This window comes from Heterodontus francisci, chromosome 1 (assembly GCF_036365525.1).
Source record: "Heterodontus francisci isolate sHetFra1 chromosome 1, sHetFra1.hap1, whole genome shotgun sequence".
NCBI lineage: Eukaryota > Metazoa > Chordata > Chondrichthyes > Heterodontiformes > Heterodontidae > Heterodontus > Heterodontus francisci.
The window spans coordinates 256,815,527-256,841,900 of record NC_090371.1 but is presented as its reverse complement, the minus strand read 5'-3'; the positions used below and the strand labels follow the sequence as shown (position 1 = coordinate 256,841,900).

At 44.7% G+C, this 26,374-nt stretch overlaps 1 protein-coding gene across 2 annotated transcripts in view; it reads right to left on the bottom strand.

Moving 5' to 3' along the window:
- Positions 1 to 26,374, bottom strand: part of LOC137375873 (alpha-1,3-mannosyl-glycoprotein 4-beta-N-acetylglucosaminyltransferase B-like) — a 222,318-nt gene that overhangs the window by 32,858 nt on the left and 163,086 nt on the right. For both annotated transcript variants that reach the window (XM_068043473.1, XM_068043484.1), the window contains exon 9: positions 17,499 to 17,629. In XM_068043473.1, the coding sequence (XP_067899574.1) occupies positions 17,499 to 17,629 (131 nt within the window). The remainder of the gene's footprint in view (positions 1 to 17,498; positions 17,630 to 26,374) is intronic.

Sequence of the window (26,374 nt, the reverse complement as noted above, 5' to 3'; positions counted from 1 at the left end):
GAAACGGCTGTTCCCGATATCAGCTGCTGACACCTGTGAAACTGACAGCGCGATGTTTTTAAAACCATCCACTGAGCATTCTGCAACTGAGAGAGGGTGAGAGACGGTGGGGGGTGGGGGGGGGGGGGAACAGAGAGAGGGAGAACAAAGAGAGGAAGAGAAAGGGAGACAGAGAGAGAGAGAGAGAGGACAGAGAGAGGGGGGACAGAGAGAGAGAGAAAAAAGGGGGACAGAGAGAGAGCAAAAAGGGGAGAGTAGAGTGGGAGAGAATGAAAGGGGAGAACAGAGAGGGGGAGATAGAAAGGCAGTGGGGACAGAGAGCGTGGGCAACACTGAGTGGGGAGTGGCAAACACTGAGCAAGCAACACTGAGTGGGGAGTGGGGAACACAGTGCGGGGAACACTGAGTGGGGAGTGGGGAACAGTGCGGGGAACACTGAGCGGGAGTGGGAAACACGAAGTGGGGAACACAGAGTGGGCAGCTGGGAACACTGGAGACACGGGGTGGTGAGAGAGAGGGAAAGATACAGAAAGAGGGTGGGTGAAGAGGGACAGAGAGGGGGGAGACAGAGTCAAAAAGTCATTTACTTACGGTACAGAAGGAGGCCATTCTGTCCATCGAGCCCAACCCAGCTCTCCACAGAGCGCTGCAGTCAGTCCCACTCCCTTGCTCGATCCCCATAGTCCTGCAAGTCTATTTCTCTCAGGTGGCCATCCAACCTCCTCGATGTCATTGATTGTCTCCACTTCCACAATCCTTGTGGGCAGCGGGTTCCAGGTCATTACCAGCCGCTGCGTAAAAAAGTGCTTCCTCATATTTCCCTGCATCTTTTGCACAAATCTTTCAATCTGTGTTCCCTACCCCTAGAGGGTGGGGGGTGGGAGCTGGTGTGGGGAAGAGAGAATGAGACACACACACACACACACACACACACACAGAGTGCGGGGAGGAGGGGGAGGAGATCAAGGTCTCTCCTGAAATATGGACATCTATCCAGAATATTCTGCATCACTACATCAAGTGTGCGGGCAGAGATTGACTACTTATGCAAGCAAAAATAATGCCAGGTATGTCACTGAATCAGTTTTCAATATAGTGACGAGAAAGTAAGTCAATAAATTAGTCTTCTCATTTAAAGCTTCTTCACAAAAATGCACATTTGTTGTTGCTTTTATTAGTAAGATAAATTTTTAATGTCCTTATCTTTTGAACTTTGCTCACCGGCCCCCTGGGCTGAGCAAAATTCGTAATGCGGCCCTCCGCCTGAAAAGGTTGGACAACCCTGTTTTAGATGATGATCGGAGTGCTGAACAATTTGATAAAACTATTAGAATATGCATAAAGCATATTGTTCATACCTAAATCCCTACTCACCTCAGTGCTATCACAATAAAATCACAGCAGCCTTATTCACAAAGGATGAGTGCAGTAATTCTTTGTGGATTACATATGGTTTGAAGTTCAATATCTTTGCAAGAAGCAAATCAATATTAAGATGTTTCATGAATCTTTTAACTGATTTACACAAATGCACTTCGGGTGATAGGACACCTTTAAAAACACCCTGAACTTCTGCCTCAATTGTTAATTTAAAGGGATAGAAAACTGGATGCTGTGGGCCCATGATTTCCCAAGCATCGCTCCCTATGAATGACACTCCTCACTGGAATCAGGGAATTGGATGTAAAGTCCCTTATTTGTATGCAAGCTGTTCTTGCATTTTCTATGTAATGCACGATATGATAGCACTGAATGCCAGCAGGAAATTCATACAAGGTACTTCAAGCAGGGCTACAAAGACATCTGACTGAGTGGTGGCATCTTTAACAATTAAGATTTCCTGGTACCCAGATGCATAATTAGCACTTGCAAATTGAAAATTCTAGTCCCATATCTCAATTCCCACTGTTTGGCATTTAAAAACAAAACTGGAACACAACAGGAAGGCACTTCATGCGATAGGTCATGCACGGCCAGACATTAGGAACTCACTCCATATGAGAAAACAAGGGTGGATTTGTTCAGTTGGGAGAATTTATAAAATGTTGGCAATATGAAGAATGAACCAGAGTGCAGAACAAGTGGCATGTACCATATTAATCACATATTTTATGGTTTGCACATATCAACATATCCACACACATATCCAAAGGAAGAGTAATGCATGTAATGTTAATGCAGTAGCAGGTGCTCTCTTCATAAAGCAAGCAGCATTCAACCAGTAGCTACATACCTGAGCAATGACTGTCAGCACCCCCACTTAAAGCAGGTGCCTGGATTGATGCACTCACACACTATAGGAGAAGTAGTGATATTGCTGAAGAAGCACAGGATGATGCACTGAGTACTGCAGAGGACGAGATTGCTCCAGCTGCCCTATTAATGTTTGGCCACCAATATACATGCACTTTTGCACTTTGTCAACAGAAATTCCGGGCTGGATTTTGTTCCCAGCCCAACTGTGGCGCTTGTGGGGGCGGGGGTTGCCGGAGAATCGGAGTAGCAGTGGCCTGCCAAGAAACCCACACCAGGATTTCCAGGTCCGATCTTCGTGGCGGCCCCTCTGCTGCTCTGCGACGCAATCCAAGCTTGCATATTTAAATTACATTTTTGCATTAATTAAAATGTAATCCACAGCAATCTTACCTTCAGTTCCGGATCTTCAGCGCGACGTGCGGCACTCATGCGTCTTCACTTTCCCATCCAGGGAAAGCTGGGGCCACTGAGGTGGGGAAGGGGCCAACTCTGCACTATGTACTGTATTGCAGTGGGGGGAAGGGGTCAACTCTGCACTATGTACTGTATGCTTGGGAAGAGGTCAACTCTGCGTTTTGTTGTGCTGTTTGCAGGACTGACAGGGGAGAAGTCTTGATACGCTCCAGGGCTGATTGTAAGTGTCTAGTGCAAAGATTTTCGTGGACATCAGTGGATCGAAGGCAGCGGTGACAACAACAACTTTTGAGCTATGGCTGCTGCTAGAACCCAAGTTCCAGGCCAAGGGGTGTGCAATATCGTCAGAATGACAGTGAAGACCTCAGCCCAAAGAGCCCCCGTGAACCGCACCTTCTTTGTAAAGCGGGTCCTGTTGGAGTGCTATGGACTTGAGGCTGCAGACATCTTCTGCCTGCAAGATTTCCCCAGCGCTGGATACTTCGCTGTGACATTTAAAAATGTCGCGGGATGAGTCAAACTCCTGAACACCTTCAAGGAGAAAGGAAGCCAGGCGCCGTTGTCAATCCTCACTGCGGAACCTTTGTTTACTCTGCCAATGCAACGAAACCGGGTGGTAACCATTCACACGTACAACCCCCATATCCCTGTGGTGGATGTGCTTTCCTTCCTTGGCAGGTACGTCGAGATGTCTGGAAACAGCACGGAGGTGAAGGACACTTTTGGCATCTGAACAAGCAAAAGGCAGGTCAGGGTAACCTTGAAGGTGGTTGCCAATGGAGCCATCCTCCACCCTCCTTCCAGTTTTGCCATTGGTGGCAGTCGAGTTTACTTAGTGTATGCAGGGCAGCTCAAAGTCTGTCGCACCTGCGGCAAAACTGGTCACCTGGCAGTTGACTGCAGTGCAACTTTTGCCAGAACAGCAAGCAGGAAGGACATTTGACAAAGGACTGCAAAGAAAGCAAGTGCTGTAACCGGTGTGGCAGGGTGACCATCTCTACAAGGCCAGCCCAAAATGCTCTGCCACCTATGCGCAGGCCATAAAAGCAGGAGCAACAACTAGGCCTGCTGCAAAGGAGATTCGCCCCCCACACCTTCCAGCAAGACCTCTGGTGCACAAGATAATGGGAAAGAGGGTATGAGAAGGACACTTCAGAAATTGGCCAAACCGCACCCCCTCCCCCGCCTCCCCGCCCCCCCCCTCACCGCCTCCTCCATAGAAAGAAGATTCAATGGAAGGAGAGGCAGCACCAGAACATAGGAACAGGAGTAGGCCATTCAGCCTATCGAGCCTGCCCCGCCATTCAATATGATCATGGCTGAACTTCCACTTCAATGCATTTTTCCTATACTATCCTCATATCCCCTTATGTCATTTGCATTTAGAAATCTGTCAATCTCTGCTTTAAACATACTCAATGACTGAGCTTCCACAGCCCTCTGAGGTAGAGAATTCCAAAGATCCACAACCCTCTGAGTAAAGAAATTTCTCCTCATCCCTATCCTAAGTGGCTTCCCCCTTATTTTGAAATTGTGTCCCCTGGTTCTAGACTCCCCAGCCAGGGGAAACATCTTACCTGCATCTACCCTGTCTATCCCTTTAAGTATTTTGTAGGTTTCAATGAGATCACCTCTTACAGGCCCAGTTTCCCTAAACTCTCTTCATAGGGCAGTCTCACCATCCTGGGAACAAGTCTGGTGAACCTTCGTTGCACTCCCTCTATGGCAATAATATCCTTCCTAAGGTAAGGGGACCAAAACTGCACACAGTACTCCAGATGCAGTCTAACCAAGGTTCTATACAATTGAAGCAAAACTTCACTACTCCTGCACTCAAATCCTCTTGCAATAAAGGCTAACATACCATTAGCCTTCCTAATTGCTTGCTGCACCTGCATGTTAGCTTTCAGTGACTTATTGACAAGGACACCCTGGTCCCTTTGTACATCTACACTTTCTAATCTCTTACCATTTAAGAAATAATCTGCACATCTATTCCTCCTACCAAAGTGGATAACCTCACATTTTCCACATTATATTCCATCTGCCACATTCTTGGCCACTCACTAAGTCTGCCCAAATCCCCTTGAAGCCATTTTGCATCTTCCTCACAACACACATTCCCACCTAGTTTTGTGTCATCTGCGAACTTGGACTTACTACATTTGGTCCCCACATCCAAATCATTGATATATACTGTCAACAGCTGGGGCCCAAGAACTGATGCCGCGGTACCCCACTTGTAACAGCCTGCCAACGCGAGAATGACCCGTTTATTCCTACTCTCTGCTTTCTGCCTGTTAACTAATCCTTAATCCATGCCAGTATATTACCTCCTATCCCATGTGCTTTAATTTTGCTAACCAACCTCCTGTGGGGGGCGTTTATCAAAATCCTCCTGAAAATCCAAGTATACCATGTCCACTGACTCCCCTTTATCAATTCTGTTAGTAACATCCTCAAAAAACTCAACAGGTTCGTCAAACATGATTTCCCATTCATAAATCCATATTGACTATGCCCAATCAGATCATTATTATCCAAGTGTCCATTTATCACATCCTTTAGAATAGATTCTAGCATTTTCCCAACGACTGGTGTAAGGCTAATAGGTTTGTAATTCCCCGTTTTCTCTCCCCCTCTATTCTTAAATAGTGGGGTGACATTTGCGACCAATCTGCAGGAACCTCTCCAGAATCTATAGAATTTTGGAAGATGATCACCAATGCATCCACTATCTCCATAGCTACCTCTTTCAACACTCCGGGATATAGAATATCAGGTCCTGGGGACTTATCAGCCTTCAGCCCCATTAATTTTTCCAATACATCCTTCTTACTATTACAAATTTCCTTCAATTCCTCATTCCCCCTAATCCCTTGGATCTCTAATTCTGGGAGATTTCTTGTATCTTCCTCAGTGAAGACAGACACAAAGTAATCATTATGTCTCTGCCATTTCTCTATTCCCCATTATAAATTCTCCTGACTCTTTCTGTAATGGACCCACATTTGTCTTAGCCAAACTTTTCCTTTTTACGTACCCGTAGAAGCTTTTACAGTCCGTTTTTATATTTTTGCTAGCTTATATTCATATTCTATTCTCCCTTTCCTTATCAGTTTCTTCGTCCTCCTTTGCTGTCTTCCAAAATCCTCCCAATCAGGCTTACTACTATTTCTGGCAACTTTATAGGCCTTTTCTTTTAATCTTATACAATCCTTAACTTTCTTCATTATCCACAGTTGACTGCCTTTGCTTTTGGGGTTTTTGTGTCTTGAAGGAATGTATAGTTGCTGTAAACTTTGTAATATTTCTTTAAAGACTATCCATTGCCTATGCACTGTCATACCTTTTAATGTATTTTCCCAATCCACCTCAGCCAATTTGCTGCTCACACCTTCATAATTTCCTTTGTTCAAATTTAGCACCCTGGCTTCAGATTGAACTACCTCACTTTTAAACATGATTTAAAATTCTGTCATATTATGGTCACTCATCCCTAAAGGTTTTTTTACAATAAGATTATTAATTCGCCCTTTCTCATTACATAATACTAGAGCTAAAATAGTCTGTTCTCTAGTCGGTTCCCCAACATACTGCTCTAGAAAACCATTCCTAACACACTCCAGAAACTTGTCCTCCACAGCATTAGTGCTCATTAGGTTTACCCAGTCTATATGCAAATTGAAGTCATGTGACATTTATAAATGCCCTTCCTGCTTGCAGTTCAGACAAAGGTTGCACGGCAGTCAATGGGCAGGTGACCATGATTACTGTATTACCCATGCCGCACGCTTCTCTAATCTCCTGATGAATACCATGCCCCACACTACAACTACTGTTTGGTGGCCTATAAATAATTCCTACCAATGTTTGCTGCCCCTTGCTGTTTTTTATCTCCACCCAAACAGATTCCACATTTTGTTCTTCCGATCTGAGATCCTCCCATACTAATGTACTGATCCCATCCCTTATTATCAGCGCAACACCACCTCCTTTTCCTTTTTGCCTGTCCTTCCTAAATGTTGTTGAATATTCAGTTCCCAGTCTTGGTCACCCTGTAGCCACGTTTCTGTTACGGCAATTAGATCATACCCATTTACTTCTTTTTGGGCCTTTAAATCATCTACCTTGTTGCGAATGCTGCGTGCATTCAGGTAGAGTGCCCTTAACCTTGTCTTCTTGACATTCTGCATTCTAAGCCTAGTTGATGCTCGCCTTTGTTTCGCCTGCCTTCTCATGTCACTTGCTACTTTTCTACCTTCTGTTACCAGCTTTACTTCCTCTCAATTTGAGCTACCCCTCTGGTTCCCATCCAACTGACAAGCTAGTTTAAATCCTCCCCAAGAGCACTAGCAAATCTCCCATTGAGGATATTAGTTCCGGCCCTGTTAAGGTGTAGCCTGTCCATCTTGTACAGGTCCCACCTGTCCCAAAACTGGTCCCAATGCCTCAGAAATCTGATGCCCTCCCTCCTTCACTAATACTCCAGCCACGTGTTCAATCGATCAATCCTTCTATTCCTATGCTATCACTAGCATGTGGCATTGAGAGTAATCCTGAGATTACTGCTTTGGAGGTCCTGCTTTTTAATTTCCTTCCTAACTCCCTAAAATCTGCTTTCAGAACCTCATCCCTCTTCTTACCTATGTCTTTGGTACCAATGTGGACCACGACCTCTGGCTGTTCACTCTCTCCCAGAAGGTTGTCCTGCAGCCGCTCCATGACATCTTTGACCCTGGCAACCAGAGAGGCAACACACCATCCTGGAGTCACATTTACTGCCGCAGAAACACCTGTCTGATCCCCTGACTATCGAATCCCTTATCGCTATTGCTCTTCCACTCTTCTTCCTCCTTTCCTGTGCAGCTGAGCCACCCGTGGTGCCACGAACTTTGCTCTGGCTGCACTACCCCAAGGAATCATCACTCTCACCAATATCCAAAATAGAAAACCGATTAGCAAGCAATTTAGACGAAGGAAGGAAGGAAGGAAGGAAGACCTCCCACATGCACCAAACCTCAATTTTACACTCTGTGCACTCAAATTTATTTTCTTCTTAATTTATGTTCCCCTCCTTACCGAACTCCCTCAATTACCAAATTCCCTTCTTAACACTCTGTGCCTCCAGCAGCACTCAATGCAGACAAGAAGGAGCGTGGCAAAATGTTACAAGGAAGAAGACAGAAAAGAAAGGGAAAGCCGCCCTGAGAAGTGGTGGCAAGAACCGGCTGATGCCTCTCACAGACATCAGTGGCTGCTCCTCCTTAGATGAGGAAGGGCAGGAGGGCTGCCACCAACAAAAGAAGCGGCAAAACACCAAGAAGGTAGAGGAGACAAATGGCCTGGGGCTGGAAAACACTGGAATTAGTGAAGGGCTCAGGGAACACCTGCTTTGGGACACCAGAAATAGCAATGCAACCAGTGGCCGCCCAGCTCTGGGATTCTGAGAGTAGCGACACAACCAGCACCCCCACGCCCTAGCTCTGGAAAACTGGGAGCAACAATAACCTCGATGAAGACCAAAACGCCACCTCAGCACAGGGAAACCTTTCCCAAGTTCACAACACCCGCCCCCACCACCACCCCGCCCCCCACCCCCCACCCCCGTCATCACCCAAACGGTACAATGCTCCTGTTGCAGAGCAGATCTCTTTTCTCAGCCCATGGACTGTGGAACAGTTTAAACATGCCACAGGTATGCAGCAGCATACCATGGAGCTGAAACTTGTATCGAAATTTGGATGAAAAATCTAAAATCTTTAAAATGGGTTTAAGAAATGTCTTTATTAATGTGCATAGCGTTAAGTCCACTACGTGATGTGTTTTGACCTTAGATTACCTGGCCAAAGTCAAAGCTGACCTGCTATTTCTGCAGGGGTGTGCGATACAGCACTCCAGCACTTACAGCCAATGGTCAAGGCGGTGGTCCCATGGGCCATCGATCTGGTCAGGGGGAAATGATTCCCGTTACTCTGGCCTGGGTATTCCGCTGCGTGGAGGCAACTTCACCATCTCTGAAGTTAAGGAGGTGGTGGGCAGTTGCCTCCTTGTAGCAGACATAATGTACAACAATGCTCCACTCCAGTTAATCAACGTGTACGCCCTGGTACAATACAGCGAATGGCTGACTGTCCTCCAGCAGCTGCTAGCGATATCCAGGTCAGTCATTCTACGCGGTGACTTCAACTGCATCATTGATGCAGCTAGACGATCTGGCAGTGATGACAGCAGACTGAACGCCACGTCCAGATTCCTAATGGAAACAGCAGAAGATGCCAAGCTGCACGACGTATTCAAAAATGCTGCAGACGGAGCGCAGCATAGATACACCTGGTCAAGACCGGACGGGTCTGCTCGTTCCAGGATTAACGTCCTGTTTGTGTCCCCTGCTTTCACAGTCAGATGCACCGACATCAAGCAGGTGTTCTTTTCTGACCACTGCCTTCTACTGGCCGACTGTCACTTACAGGATGACCAGCAGGTTGGCAGGGGAATATGGAAACTGATTGTAAAACTGCTGATCCCAGAGAACATTGAGGAACTTAAAAGGGATTACAAAGGTTGGAGAACCGTGAAACCCCTCGTTGAGTCTCCGGCGCACTGGTGGGAAGCAATCAAGGTAAACATCTAAAGGTTCTTCATCCTCAAAAGTGTTCAGAGGGTGAGAGAGAGAGACAGAGGGAAATGTCCCGACTCCAGAAAAGAATGCAGAATCTGCTCCTGCTGCAGTCGATGGGGGTCAAGGTCATGGATAATTTCCAAGAGGTGAAGAGCCAGCAGGCTTGCTCTTGGCCACAGAAGCCTCCAAGATCATCTTCCGATTCAGAGTTCACTCCATTGAGCAGGATGAGATGTGCTTGTGTTTCATCTTCCAAAAGGTACACAGAGAGAACTTTGTGATCAGCAGCCTGAAGGAAGAGGGCAGCTCACTAATGTCATCACAATCTGACATACTAAGGCTCTGACATATGCTGGGTTGTACGACGTGAAGCCCACAGACAGCATAGCCTCCCAGTCCTTCCCATCATCTATCATGGAGGTCTTAGATGACAGTAGGCGGGAGAGTCTAGACAAACTGCTAACTCTGGACGAGCTGACAAAGGCTTACTGGTTGAGTTTTATTCGACTCTGTGGGACTAGATCGGCCCAGACCTGCTAGATGTGTACGAGAGTATGCTTCTGACTGGCAGCATGTCTGGATCCATGAGGAAAGGCATTATCACCCTCATCTAGAAGCGGAAGGGGGAGTGGGTGGATATCTGAAACTGGCAGCCCATCTCACCACTTAATGTACACTACAAAATTCTGTCCAAAGTCATCGCCAGTTGGGTTGGTGATTTACCCTGATCAAACCTGTACTGTACCAGGCAGGAAGATCTCTGATAGCCTCGCGCTACTCAGGGATACAATTGCCTATGTGCAGGACAGGGGGATGGACACCTTCCTCATCAGCTTGGACCAGGAGAAGGCTTTTGACAGGATATCGCACACCTACATGATGAATGTACTGTCCAAAATGGGGTTTGGGGAGGGAATACGCAATTGGATCAAGCTGCTCTACACAAACATCAGTAGCGCAGTCTCAATTAATGGGTGGGAATTAGAAAGTTTCCTGATCAAATCAGGAATCAGACAAGTTCTCTCTCCCCTGTCTTGTTTGTTTGCTGTATTGAACCTTTTGCTGAGTCCATTAGGAAGGATACAGGCATAAGAGGGGTGACAATCCCAGATAGTGCAGGCACTCAGGTCAAAGCTTCTCTGTACATGGACGACGTCGCCATCTTCTGCTCGGATCCGCCGTCCGTTCGCAGGCTGATGAGAATCTGTGACCAGTTCGAACTGGCCTCAGGTGCCAAAGTAAATTGCAGCAAGAGTAAGGCCTTGTTCTTTGAGAATTGGGCTGATCGATCCTTTGTTCCCTTCACCGGCAGGTGAGACTACCTGAAGGTGCTGGGGATATGGTTCGGAGGGGCTGGGGCGTGTGCCAAAAACTGGAAGGTGCGAGTAGCCATGGTAAAACATAAACTGGGCAGGTGGGAGCAGCGTTTTCTCTCCATTGTGGGTAAGAACCTGGTCATCAGGTGCGAGGCACTCACGTTGTTACTGAATGTGGTACAAGTCTGGCCCATACCCCACTCCTGCACTGTGGCGGTCACCAGAGCCATCTTCTGCTTTATCTGGACTGTGTCCACAGGGACACAATGTTCAAACCTCTGGATAAAGGGGGTGAAAAACGTACCCAACGTTGCCCTCAACCTGATGGCCACTTTTGTGTGTGGCTGCATCAAGCTGTGCATAGAAGCCCAGTATGCAAACATTATGTGTCACTACGTGCTGAGGTTCTATCTGTCCCCAGTGTTGTGAAGGATGTGTCTGGTCATATTGCCACGGAACGCTCCATTCAGTTGGACCGTGCTGTACCACCTATCCTTCATGAAAAAGTTTGTGCAGAAAAACACCTTGACCACCAATCCATCAGGCAGTGGTCTGCGCGGAAGGTCCTTCGGGAAAAGGAGATGGTGGATCCGGTTGGATGGTTCCGCGAGGAGACTGCCAAAGTCATTTGGCAGAGTGCCTCATCACCAGAATTTTCAAACAAGCACCAAGACGTAACTTGGCTGGTGGTGAGAAGGGCCCTCCCTGTCAGATCCTTCCTGCACACTGGAGTCTCACAGCCTCCGCACGCTGCCTTTGAAGTAGCTGTGGTGGGGAAGAAACTGTTGTACACCTCCTTCTGGAATGTGCCTTTGCAAACCAGGTCTGGAAAGAGATGCAGTGGTTTTTGTCGAGGTTCATTCCAAGCTGCTCCGTAACACAGGAGTCTGTGCTCTACGGGCTGTTCCCAGGGATGCACACCGAGATAAACATCAACTGCTATTGGAGGACCATCAACACGGCGAAAGATGCTCTTTGGTCTGCTCGAAACCTGCTGGTCTTCCAGTGCAAAACGTTGTCCACGACCAAGTATTGCAGACTGGCACATTCCAAGGTCCAGCACTACATGTCGAGGGATGCACTAAAACTTGGAGCAGCCGCCGCTAAGGCTCAATGGGGAAAGGGCACTGTGTAAAGTCCTCCCGCCATTGTATACCGAAGGGCTGGAACCCGTGTAAAGCCCCTTGGGCTGTATGCACCAAGATATGTTTTTGCTGTGGAATGCAAATATTCATTGCATTGTAAAATTGAATGGCAAGAGTTGTGAGGAAACTCACGTTCTTTATCGAAGGAATCTGATCTATTACACTTTCTAAAATGTCAAGTTTGAACTGTTTTGCAATGTTTTTTTTTTTACAGATTTTTATGAATAAAGTATATTTTTGGAAAAAAAAGTTTGCAAGACTGGCAGTCTTTTAAAAACTGGTGACGCCATTCATGGCATTGTCGAGGCCGCCCCTGCCACGTGATTGGGGAGCGGGAGGGGGTGCAGCTGCCATTAATGTGCAAAGTGTCCACCAGACGCAACATCGCAGCATGTGGGGCCCATACATGGTGGCCACCATTTTCTGCACGGCGGGAGAACAAGATCCAGCCCTCCAAGTCTGTAACACTTGTTCTGTATTTTCAGATTGCCAGTTTATGTTGAACTATAGTTATGGAATAAATTGAGTAATACTCCATTGGTTTCACCTATTAACCGTGAACATATGCCATGCTTGTGTTATTAAATACTTGTTGAATGGCACTTTTTTTTTAAAGATATTTTAATCATGTGACTAAGTAACTCATGGTATACAGATATGCAATGTATAGAAATGGTATACAACCACAAGAATGGGTGTTCTGAGATACAACTAAGGGACTGACCTATTGTTAATAATCAGGATCATCTCAACTTGCACAAGATCTCTATTGATTGTTGTGTTTCTGGGCATAGTTTTTTATTCTCTCTTTAAAATCTGTCAAAATGGGCTATAAAGTTCCTGGAAGATATGTAAGATGCTTGTTTTTATAGACATACAGGTGGGGGAATTTTCAGCACCACTACCTAGGCAGTAACCTGGCAGAGCAAATCACCCATCTTTGAAAGACTCCATCACCGCCATCCCCCATTTTCTATAAAGGGCAGGCAATCTGGACAGCCAGGTGAAAGACCATCGGTGAACATGAAAATTATCCCTGCCTTAGCAGACAGTTAAGCAGGTGTGGAAGATGATTCTATCTGAATACAATAGAGCTAATTCTGCAATCTCCTGCTCCCAGGAGGGAGCTGTGCTTGCAGAGAGCGCAATTTGAAGAATCCAGGCTACATCCCTTCACCTATGGCTTCTTCATAGGATTGTGGAATTAACCCTCATATCATGCCAAGGGTTTGCTTTAAAAAAATTGGAATAACCAATGTCTTTGGATCAGCAGATAGTCAGTTATGAAATATTTGCAGTTTTTATAAGCTTTATCGTTTGTACCTTACTTTGGCTTTGGAATGGAATCACAATTTTTGTGAGTGCTCCGTCAATGAAATTTTGTCCTTATTTAGTAAAATTAACAGCCATATATGGCTGTCAGTACTGCAATCAATTGTTGTTATTATCCCACCTGCACAAAACTGAAAGATTTCTCTTGATTGCTCTTTAATAAAAGCTTAACAATTAATAGCATTGGCTGTGATTTTATAAGTACTGCGATGTTTCCAACAGCAGAACTGGAAGTTGTTGGCATTTTCACTTCCGCCCTTTTTCCCATTTTGCACACAATTTTACATGCAAATTAAAGGTGCGGCAACGAACATGGGAGATGCGTGCAATTATGTGACAGGGGGACAGACTTTCATAAGTGGGACCACCATCACTCTCAGAAGCACCATGAGCCACATGTCTATAAATCTTACTGTGTTGCAAGCCTCAAGGATCATCAGTCTTCACAATTATCTGTTGGTCGCAGCCACAGAAAATCCTTCAAGTTTTTTGAATGTACTTTTTCTTAATTTTCAGTTTTCACCCCAGCGACATCCCCCTCATAACTATTTTTGGCTTCATAGCCCACATTATGTCAGGCATGAGGCAGCGTCCCTGCCATGCTCCTCCATATGCCTTCCCTGCCATCGCCTGGGAAGATTTGCCCTTGCTGGTGCCAAGCCTGGAGCCAAACATCCATTCCAATGTTGGCCTTCCTTATGCCGATGAGTTCAAGGCTTCAAGCCACTGATCTCAGACACAACTGCACAAAGCTGACTGGTGTACACCACGTTTAAATGAAGATGAACCGAGTGGCATGAGAATACTGTTCGCCGCTAACTTAATCTGGCATGTAGGACTTATTACTCTACACTTAGTTCAAATTGAGTATTCATGGTATGGAAATGAATGCAAAGCTGCAATCTGCCGTCACACAGGGGGAGCCCTGGGGTGCCGCAAAAACGCTGCTAAATTGCAATACAAAAACCCACCATCGGAAATCTGAAAAAAAACTCATGCCTAATTAAATCACCCCACTCGCCACTAGAGCCACTCTTGCAGGGCCCATAAAATTCCCCCACAGTGTCAGCTGTGGCTCAGTTGGTAGCACCCTCTGAGTCAGATGCTTCCAGATTCAAGTCCTACTCCAGGATTTGAGCACAAAAATTAAGGCATGCACTGCTAGTGGTGCTGTCTTCTGGGTGAGACATTTAACTGAGGCCCTGTCTGCCCTCTCAGGTGAATGTAAATGATCCCATGGCAGAGGAGTTATCTCTGGTGTCCAGGGATATTTATCCGTCAATCAACAGCACAAAACAGATTATCTGATCATTATCAGGTTGTTATTTGTGGGAGCTTGCTGTGCACATATTGGCTGTTGCATTTGCTACAACAGTGACTACACTTCAAAACTACTTTATTGGCTATAAAGTGCTTTGAGACGTCTGATGGTTTTGAAAGGTGCTCTATAAATGCAAGTTTTTTTTTCTTAATTTTGTTTTGCTTGGGCTAATTTTCACTACACATTTCAGCATGTATTAAGACTGAATGAAACAGAAGGGAAGTCTATTGTAGTTTTCTACCAGTGCTGCTCTACTGCTTACTCATATCTACTTATTTGTTAAACTTTGTACAGGGAGTAAAATATCACCCATAGTTGGAATTCTAATTACTGCCGACAAATGGGGTGGTTGACCAAAGCCATGTGATAAGCTATCCGACAATTTTGTTTTATTCGTTCATGGGATGTAGGCGTTGCTGCCTAGGCCAGCATTTATTGCCAATCCCTAATTGCCCTTGAGAAGGTGGTGGTGAGCTGCCTTCTTGAAGCACTAGTCTTGGAGTGTAGGTACATCAACAGTGCTGTTAGGAAGAGAGATCCAGGATTTTGACCCAATGACAGTGAAGGAACGGCGATATAGTTCCAAGTCACGATGATGTGTGACTTGGAGGGGAACTTACAGGTAGTGGTGTTCCCTTGCGTCTGCTTCCCTTGTCCCTCTAGCTGGTGGAGGTCGCAGGTTTGAAACGTGCTGCCGAAGGAATCAAGGTGAGTTGCTGCAGTGCATCTTGCGGATGTGACACACTGCTGCCACTGTGCATCGGTGGTGAAGGGAGTGAATGTTGAAGGTGGTAGATGGGGTGCCAATTAAGCAGGCTGCTTTGTCCTGGATGGTGTCAAGCTTCTTGAGTGTAGTTGGAGCTGCACCCATCCAGGCAAGTGAAGAGTCACACACCTGACTTGTGCCTTGGTGGACAGGCACTGGGAAGTCAGGAGGTGAGTTACTCATCACAGAATTTCCAGCCTCTGACCTGCTCTTATAGCCACAGTATTTATGTGGCTGGTCCAGTTCAGTTTCTGGTCAATGGTAACCCCTAGCATGTTGATAGCGGGGTTTCAATGATTGTAATGCCATTGAACATCAAGGGGAGATGGTTCGATGCTCTTTTGTTTCAGATGGTCATTGCCTGGCACTTGTGTGGCATGAATGTTACTTGCCATTTATCAGTCCAAGCCTGGATGTTGGTCATGTCTTGCTGCATCTGAACAAGGGCTGCTTTAGTATCTGAGGAATCGCAAATGGTGCTGAACATTGTGTAATCATCAGCAAACATCCACAATTCTGACCTTATGATGGAAGGAAGGTCATTGATCAAGCAGCTGAAGATGCTTGGGCCCAGGACACTACCCTGAGGAACTCAGTGATGTGCTGGGACTGAGATGATTGACTTCCAACAACCACAACCATCTTCCTTTGTGCTAAATATGACTCCAACCAATGGCGAGTTTTCCTCCCAATTCCCATTGACTCCAGTTTTACTAGGACTCCTTGATGCCCTACTCTGTCAAATGCTGCCTTGATGTCAAGGGCAGCCACCCCCACCTCACCTCTGGCATTCAGCACTTTTGTCCACGTTTGGACAAAGGCTGTAATGAGGTCAGGAGCTGAGTGGCCCTGGCAGAACCCAGACTAAGCGCCGGTGAGCAGGTTATTGTTGAGCAAGTGCCACTTGATAGCACTGTTGACAACCTCTTCCATCACTTTGCTGATGATCGAGAGTAGACTGATAGGGAGGTAATTGGCTGGGTTGAATTTGTCCTGCTTTTTGTGTACAGGGCATACTTGAGTAATTTTACACATTGCTGGGTAGATGCCAGTATTGTAGCTGTACTAGAACAGCTTGACTAGGGGTGCGGCTAGTTCTGGAGCACAAGTCTTCAGTACAATTGCAGGAATGTTGTCAAGGCCCATAGTCTTTGCAGTATCCAGTGCCATTAGACGTTTCTTGATATCACGTGGAGTGAATTGGATTGGCTGAAGACTGGCATCTGTGATGCTGGTGATCTCAGGAGGAGGCCGAGATGTATCATCCACTTGGCACTTCTGGCTGAAGATTGTTGCAAATGCTGCAGCCTTTTCTTTTGCACTGATGTGCTGGGCTCTCCCATCATTGAGGTTGGGAATATTTGTGGAGCCTCCTCCTCCTGTTAGTAGTTTAATTGTCCACCACCATTCACAACTGGATGTGGTAGGACTGCAGAGCTTAGATATGATCCTTTGGTTGTGGGATCGCTTCGCTCTGTCAATCGCATGTTGCTTCTGCTGTTTGGCATGCAAGCAGTCCTGTGTTGAATTCTTAGATGACGGTATATAAACAAGATCACTAGAATGGCATCACTCGGAACAGAATCGATGCTGTGCAGCCAAACCCTTCATTTGTCACAAAATCCTCTGTAAGGCCCTGTCTGGAGTATAGTGTGTGATGGAAGCATGGCATTATAAGAGCATTTTACGAAATGTGCTCTCAGCATGGAGCTTCACTTGTCAGACGTGCATAACAGGAAGCTGGCATGATATTATGTCCTTTGGATGAAGGCAGGATTGGACTCAGCTGTGCTTCTCACCACAGTCCAATAGCCTGCTTACACATAAAGAATGGTTTCCTCTGTTTGGTACTTAAGATTTTTTGAAATCCCTGGAATTTAAACCTGGCACCTTAAGAGGAGAAGGGCAGGAACCTGTGTGTAAAACAAAAATGATTGCAACTTCCATCCAAATTGAAGATTTGTTGGCTGAATGAAGGACAGTAAAGTAGGCTGAGTTGGTCATTCTTTCAACAAACATGTAACTTACAACTGATACTGTAGAAGCTCATCATAAAAGATTTTAACATATTAATTCCATATTTTAAAACATTTTTTTCAAACCAAATAATTTGGTTGTGCAGCCGTTCCCCAACTGTGGAAATATTAACAGTGAAATAGTTAGCTATCCTTCATCAATCTCAATTGTCCTCAACATACAGCAATGGTACCCTGCAGCTTCTAATATTCAAATTGTGGTTAATTAAAATAGAGACAGCAACAGATGATGATTGCAGGTTTCATTGCTGGTGTTTGAGCTAGTGACCATGAAAGAGAAATGAACTTACAGCATCTTTCTCAGGATTGCATACTTTCACCCACAGCATGTGGTCAAGTAACCAGTCTATTGGCTTGTCTTTGTAGAACATGATGATAAATTCTACAATTAGTGTCAGATTAGGAGACTTGAACAATTTTCCTAAATCAAACAGTGAACAAGAGGGAAAACATTAGTTCGACATTCCATACTTTAGTGGGAGTTTCTACTACCCACATCAGTTGAGGCATAATCATAAATGAAGTCAGCAAAAGAAAACAGATGAAATAATTAATATCAATACTTTCATAAAACCAGATGCATGATGAGAAATAAAAATAGGAAAAGTTTCTTCTGTTTGCTAAATCCTTGGCTGCAGTTGCAAACTGTGCTTCAAGGCATATCTTTGTGCTGCTAAATGCCTTTGTATTGATTGTGCAAATGATGTATAGGTTCCTCTGGGTATTCTTACTCTTCAGTGAACAAGACAGCACTGTGATACTTAGCAGCCTTTCAAAATGTCGTCCAAATTTAATTAGAGTGATTTACTGAATTTTCCACATTTAGATTAGACTAAATATATTGATAATTGTGAAACAGTAAACTGTGAAAATGATATGGCAATCTTAAGTACTGAGGTCATCTGAAATACACCAACTCGTCAATATAGTCTTCTGTGGACTGGCATCTGGCCCCATATTCAATTATAAAAGCACAGGTACATTAATAAATGCGAAAAAGAGAGAACATGTGAAAAACAAGGGACCTACTATGCGCTCAAGTTACCGAGTAAACAGATGCCCATTTTTTAAAATGTTACATTTAAAAGCAGACATTCCCTTGATCTGTATTATTCACACGATTGGCAGTGATATCTTTATAATTCTACCGTCTATAGTAAAGACCAACTTTAGTTCACATTCAGATACGATGGAGTTACAAACATCTCTTGAGATCTTTGAATCAGCATCCTGCTTAATAAGAACAATTTAAAATGTCTCAATAGCAAAGAAAACTTAATCAGCATGGCTCAAATATGAGCATTCATCTATTCAGATTGTCAGCAATGACATGTTCCTTAAAAGCTGCAAGCCTATTGAGGCTGTATAAATGTTTGAAACTTGATATAGTTACTGCAAACTGAATTCTACTCCAAGTTCTGAAATACAGTAAGGCCCTTTTGTATGATAACACAGAGACCCTGTAAAATAATGATTGGCTTTCTAATGTTATTAATGGCTTTTCTTTTACAATAATGGCAAACACAGAAACACACTTGCTCTTTGCGCAGAGTTAAGGAATAATTCAATTACTAAATTGTCATTATAAACCAATGAAAGATTAGTAAAGGGATTTTCTTTTTAACTTTGTACACACAGGAATATTGATCACTGGATGTTTTGTGTTTTTAAACAACAGAAGAGATTTATATCAAACTGTGCTTTTAATTCCAAATCGGAATATCCAACAGGACTCAAATATCAGGGCAACTAGGAAAGACCAATATAAAAGCAAAATACTGCGGATGCTGGAAATCTGAAACAAAAACAAGAAATGCTGGAATCACTCAGCAGGTCTGGCAGCATCTGTGGAAAGAGAAGCAGAGTTAACGTTTCGGGTCAGTGACCGAAGAAGGGTCACTGACCCGAAACGTTAACTCTGCTTCTCTTTCCACAGATGCTGCCAGACCTGCTGAGTGATTCCAGCATTTCTTGTTTTTGTGTAGGAAAGACCAATGATTGTCAATGTTGCTCACATCCTGAGAACACAAATAAAAAATAAATCAAATTCCATTTTAGTTACATTGACCGTGATGTCCCTGGGCCTGGAAGAACATAAAGAAGACTTAAGTCTATCGAAGAAGTGGCATTTGAGATTGAAATCGTCACTGAGGTGGAATCAGTACAAACTGGACGGGTTACACCTGGGCAGGAGCGGGACTGATGTCCTAGGGGGAGTATTTGCTAGAGTGTTTGGGGAGGGTTTAAACTAAAATGGCAGGGGGATGGGAAACTTTGCAAGGAGTCAGAGGAGGGGGGCGGAATCAAAGACAAGAACAAAAGACAGTAAGGGGAATAAGAAAAGTGATAGGCAGAGAAATCAAGGGCCAGAATCAAACAGGGTCACAGTGAAAAATAGTGGGAAGAGGACAAGTAATGTTAAAAAGACAAGCCTTAAGGATTTGTTCCTTAACACGTGGAGCATTTGCAATAAAGTGGATGAATTAATCGTGCAAATAGATGTAAACGGGTATGATATAGTCGGGATTACGGAGACATGACGGCAAGGTGACCAGGGATGGGAAATGAACATCCAGGGATATTCAGTATTTAGGAAGGACAGACAAAAAGCAAAAGGCGGTGGAGTTGCATTGCCAGCTAAAGAGGAAATTAAGGCAATAGTGAGGCAAGGTATTAGCTCTGACCATGTGGAATCTGTATGGGTAGAGCTGAGAAACACTAAGGGGCAAAAAACATTAGTGTTAGTGGGGGTTGTATATAGACCCCCAGACTGTAGTGGTGATGTTGGGAATGGCATTAAACAGGAAATTAGAGATGCATGCGATAAATGAACATCTGTAATTATGGGTGTCTTTAATCTGCATATAGATTGGGCAAATCAAATTAGTCACAATACCGCAGAGGAGGAATTCTTGGAGTGTATACGGGATGGTTTTCTGGACTGATACGTCGAGGAACCAACTAGAGAACAGGCCATCCTAGACTGGGTATTGTGTAATGAGACAGGAATAGTTGACAATCTAATGATGTGAGACCCCTTGGGGATGAGTGACCATAATATGATAGAATTCTTCATCAAGATGGAGAGGCACATAAGTTGATTCTGAGACAAGGGTCCTGAATCTTAGTAAAGGAAACTACGAAGGTATGAGGTGCGAGTTGGCCATGATGGATTGGGAAACGTTACTTAAAGGGATGACGGTAGATAGGTAAAGGCAAACATTTAAAGAGCGCATGGATGAACTGAAACAATTGTTTATCCTTGTCTGGTGCAAAAGTAAAACGGGAAAGGTAGCCAAACCATGGCATACAAGAGAAATTAGAGATAGCATTAGATCCAAGGATGAGGCATATAAATTTGTCAGGAAAAACAACAGACCTGAGGATTGGCAGCAGTTTAGAATTCAGCAAAGGAGGACCAAGGGATTGATTAAGAAGAGGAAAATAGAGTACAAGAGCAAGCTTGCGGGGAACATAAAAACTGACTGTAAAAGTTTCTATAGGTATGTGAAGAGAAAAAGATTGGTGAAGACAAATGTAGGTCTCTTACAGTCAAAAACAGGGGAATTTATTATGGGGAATAAAGAAATGGCTGACCAACTAAATGCATACTTTGGTTCTGTCTTCACAAAGGAGGACACAAATATCATACCAGAAATGTTGGGGAACACAGGGCTTAGTGAGAGAGAGAAACTGAAAGAAATCAGTACTAGTAGAGAAATGGTGTTGGGAAAATTGGTGGGATTGAAGGCCGATAAATCCCCAGGGCCTGATGGTATGCATCCCAGAGTACATAAGAACATAAGAACTAGGAGCAGGAGTAGGCCGTCCGGCCCCTCGAGCCTGCTCCGCCATTCAATAAGATCATGGCTGATCTTTTCGTGGACTCAGATCCACTTAGCCGCTCTCTCACCGTATCCCTTAATTCCTTTATTGTTCAAAAAGATGTCTACCTTAGCTTTAAAAACGTTTACTGAAGTAGCGTCAACTACTTCACTGGGAAAGGAATTCCATAGATTAACAACCCTCTGGGTGAAGAAGTTCCTTCTCAATTCAGTCCTAAATCTGCTCCCTCTAATCTTGAGGCTATGCCCTCTTGTCCTAGCTTCACCTGCCAGTGGAAACATCCTCTCTACTTGTATCTTATCTATTCCCTTCATAATTTTATATGTTTCTATAAGATCCCCCTCATTCTTCTGAATTCCAATGAATATAATCTCAATCTACTCAGTCTCTCCTCATAAGCCAACCCCCTCAACTCAGGAATCAACCTAGTGAACCTCCTCTGCACCCCCTCCAGTGCCAGTAATAATCCTTTCTCAAGTAAGGAGACCAAAACTGCACACAGTACTCCAGGTGCGGCTTCACCCGTACCTTATACAACTGCATCATAACCTATCTGATTTTAAACTCAATCCCTTTAGGAATGAAGGACAAAATTCCATTTGCCTTCCTAATTACTTGTTGCACCTGCAGACCAACCTTCTGCGATTCATGCACAAGGACACCCAGGTCCCTCTGTATAGCAGCATGCTGCAACTTTTTACCATTCTAGTAATAATCCTTTTTAATGTTACTCCTAACGAAATGAATGACTTCACATTTATTAACATTGTATTCCATCTGCCAGACCTTTGCCCACTCACTCAATGTATCTATGTTCCTCTGCAAAGTTTCACAGTCATCTGCACACTTTGCTCTGCCACTCATCTTAGTGTCATCTGCAAACTTTGACACCCTACACGTGGTCCCCAACTCCAAATCATCTATATAAATTGTAAATAATTGCGGTCCCAACACCGATCCCTGAGGCACACCACTAGTGACTGATTGCCAGCCAGAATAGCACTCATTTATCCCCACTCTCTGCTTCCTGTTAGTCAACCAATCCTCTATCCATGCTAATACTTTACCCCTAACGCCATGCATCCTTATCTTATGCAGCAGCCTCTTGTGCGGCACCTTGTCGAAGGCCTTTTGGAAATCTAGGTACACCACATCCACTGGGTCCCCATTGTCCACCTTGCTCGTAATGTCTTCATAGAATTCCAAACGATTTGTCAAGCATGACCTGCCCTTCATGAACCCATGCTGCGTCTGCCCAACGGGACAATTTCTATCGAGATGCCCTGCTATTTCTTCCTTGATAATAGACTCAAGCATCTTCCCTACTACAGAGGTTAAGCTAACCGGTCTATAATTCCCCATCTTTTGTCTACCTCCCTTTTTAAACAGTGTCGTCACATCTGCTGTTTTCCAATCTGCTGGGACTACCCCAGAGTCCAGCGAATTTTGGAAAATTACCGCCAGTGCACCTGCTATTTCTCCCGCCATCTCTTTTAGTACCCTGGGATGCATTCCATCAGGGCCAGGAGCCTTATCAATCCTTAGCTCCATTAGCTTGCCCAACACTACCTCTTCCGTAATAATGATTGTTTCCAGGTCCTCACCTATGTTCGTCTCTTTGTCAATTACTGGCATGTTATTAGTGTCCTCCACTGTGAAGACCGATACAAAATACCTGTTCAATGCCTCGGCCATTTCATCATATCCCATAATTAAATTCCCCTTCTCATCCTCTAAAGGACCAACGTTTACTTTAGCCACTCTTTTTCGTTTTATATATTTATAGAAACTTTTGCTATCTGTCTTTATATTCTGTGCTAGTTTTTCTCATGTTCTATCTTACTTTTCTTTATAGCTCTTTTTGTGGCTTTCTGTTGACCTTTAAAGTTTTCCCAATGCTCTAGTTTCATGCTGTTTTTGGCCACTTTGTATGCCTTCTCTTTCAATTTGATAGCCTCCCTTATTTCCTTAGACACCCATGGCAGATTACCCCTTTTCTTCCAGTCCTTCCTTTTCACTGGAATATACTTTTGCTGAGCACTTTGAAAAATTGCTTTGAAAGTCCTCCACTGCTCGTCAACTGTCCCACCATAAAATCTTTGTTTCCAATCTACTTTAGCCAAGTCCTCCCTCATTCTATTGTAGTCCCCCTTGTTCAAGCGCAGGACCCTGGTATTGGATTTTATCTTCACACTCTCCATCTGTATTCTAAATTCAACCATACTGTGATCACTCCTTCCAAGAGGATCCCTAACTATGAGGTCATTAATTATTCCTGTCTCATTACACAGGACTAGATTTTTTTTTTTAATTTCCAAAATATACTTTATTCATAAACATCTGTAAAAATTACATTGCCAGACAGTTTCCAAACAGCACCAAAAAATACAAACATTGCAAGGGAGATCAGTTTCCTTCAATACTGTCATGAGTTCCTTCCCAACCCTTCCGTTTCACAATTGTCATGTCAATTACAGTTTTACATTTACAGCAATTCAGAATATTAACGATACAGTTCGAGGGGTTTCCCATGGATCCAGCCCCTCAGTCCAGCTTGGTGGGGGAACCTTACACTGTGGTCTTTCCCCATTGAGCCTTTGCTGCGGCTGCCCCAAGCTTTAGTGCGTCCCTCAGCACGTAGTCCTGGACCTTGGAATGTGCCAGTCTGCAACATTCGGCGGTGGACAACTCTTTGCGCTGGAAGACCAGCAAGTTTCGGGCAGACCAAAGGGCGTCTTTCACCGAATTGATAGTCCTCCAGCAGCAGTTGATGTTTGTCTTGGTGTGCGTCCCTTGGAACAGCCCGTCGAGCACAGACTCCTGTGTTACAGAGCTGCTTGGGATGAACCTTGACAAAAACCACTGCATCTCTTTCCACACCTGCTTTGCAAAGGCACATTCCAGGAGGAGGTGGGCGACCGTCTCTTCCCCACCACAGCCAACGCGGGGGCACTGGGCGGAGGGGGCGAGACTTCGGGTGGTCATGAAGGATCTGACGGGGAGGGCCCTTCTCACCACCAGCCAAGCTACGTCTTGGTGCTTGTTTGAAAGTTCTGGACTAGATCTAGGATAGCTTGCTCCCTCGTCGGTTCCATTACATACTGTTCAAGAAAACTATCACAGATACACTCAACGAACTCCTCCTCAAGGCTACCCTAACTGAGCTGGTTCGACCAATCTACATGTAGATTAAAATCCCCCATGATAATTGCCGTACCATTTTTACAGGCATTAGTTATTTCTTTGTTTATTGCCCGCCCCAATGTGATGTTATTATTTGGTGGCCTATAGGCTAGGCCTATCAATGACTTTTTCTTCTTAGAGTTTCTAATTTCCACCCAAATGGATTCAACCTCATTCTCCATAGAACCTATATCATCTCTCAGCACCGCCCTGATGTCGTCCTTGAATATCAGAGCTACACCACCTCCCTTACCTTCCTGTCTGTCCTTCCGAATAGTCTGGTACCCCTGGATATTTAACTCCCAGTCGTGACCAACCTGTAACCATGTCTCCGTAATGGCTACCAAATCATATTTATTCGCGATGATTTGTGCCGTTAACTCATCAACCTTGTTACGAATGCTACGAGCATTCAGGTAAAGTGCCTTTATGCTAGCTTTCTTACCCTCATGATTTCCAACATCTCTAATAATATATCCTGAGTTATCCTTCCTTTCTGCTTCTTTCATAGTCTGCCTTGAACTTAAACCCTCCTGCACACATGTTAACCTGCTGCTTACCTTTTTATTTATCATCATACTCCCTGTCGTTTTCCCTTTCCCTTCCCCCTGACTCACTAGTTTAAAGTCCTAGAGACCACCCTATTTATCCTTTTCGCTAGAACACTGGTTCCAGATCGGTTCAGGTGGAGACCGTCCCATCGGTACAGATCCCCCCGGTTCCAAAACTGATGCCAATGCCCCATGAAATGGAACCCCTCTTTCCCACACCACTCCCTTAGCCACGTGTTCACTTCCCTAATTTTCTTATCCCTAAGCCAATTTGCACGTGGCTCGGGCAGTAATCCGGAGATTATGACCCTCGAGGACCTGTTCCTTAATTTCGATCCTAGTGCTTTGTAACTAGTAGAGTTGATGAGGGGGAGCCAGCGGATTTGTTTTATTTGGACTTTCAGAAGGCTTTCGACAAAGTCCCACATAAGAGATTAGCATGTAAAATTAAAGCGCATGGCTTTGAGGGTAGTGTATTGCGATGGATAGAAAATTGGTTGGCGGACAGGAAACAAAGAGTAAGGATAAATGGGTCTTTTTTGGAATGGCAGGCAGTGATTAGTGGGGTACCACAGGGATCGATGCGAGGACCCCAGCTATTCACAATATACATTAATGAATTAGATGAGGGAACTAAATGTAATATCTCCAAATTTGCAGATGACACAAAACTGGGTGGGAGGGTGAGTTGTGAGGAGGATGCAGAGAGGCTTCAGGGTGATTTGGACAAGATGAGTGAGTGAGCTAATGCATGGCAAAAGCAGTCTAATGTGGATAAATGTGAGATTATCCACTTTGGTAGAAAAAACAGGAAGGCAGATTATTATCTGAATGGCTATAAACTGAGAGAGGGGAATATGCAGCGAGACTTGGGTGTTCTCGTATACCAATCGCTGAAGGTAAGCATGCAGGTGCAACAGGCGGTAAAAAAGGCAAATGGTATGTTGGCCTTCATAGAGAGAGGATTCGAATGCAGAAGCAGGGATGTCTTGCTGCAATTATACAGGGCCTTGGTGAGGCCACACCTGGAATATTGTGTGCAGATTTGGTCTCCTTATCTGAGGAAGGATGTTCTTGCTATAGAGGGAGTGCAGCGAAGACTGCCAGACTGATTCCTGGGATGGCGGGACTGACATATGAGGAGAGATTGAGTCGGTTAGAATTATATTCGCTGGAGTTCAGAAGAGTGAAGGGGGATCTCATAGAAACCTATAAAATTCTAACAGGACTTTACAGGGTAGATGCAGGATGTTCCCGATGGTGGGGGAGTCCAGAACCAGGGGTCATAGTCTAGGATACGGGGTAAACCTTTCAGGACTGAGATGAAGAGAAATTTCTTCACCCAGAGAGTGGTGAGCCTGTGGAATTCGCTACAGCAGAAAGCAGTTGAGGCCCAAACATTGTATGTTTTCAAAAAGGAGTTAGATATAGCTCTTGGGTCTAAAGGAATCAAAGGGTACGGGGAACAGGCTACTGAGTTGGATGATCAGCCATGATCATAATGAATGGCGGAACAGGCTCGAAAGGCCGAATGGCCTACTCCTGCTCCTATTTTCTATGTTTCTATGTCCTTTTTGTTAAGTGGG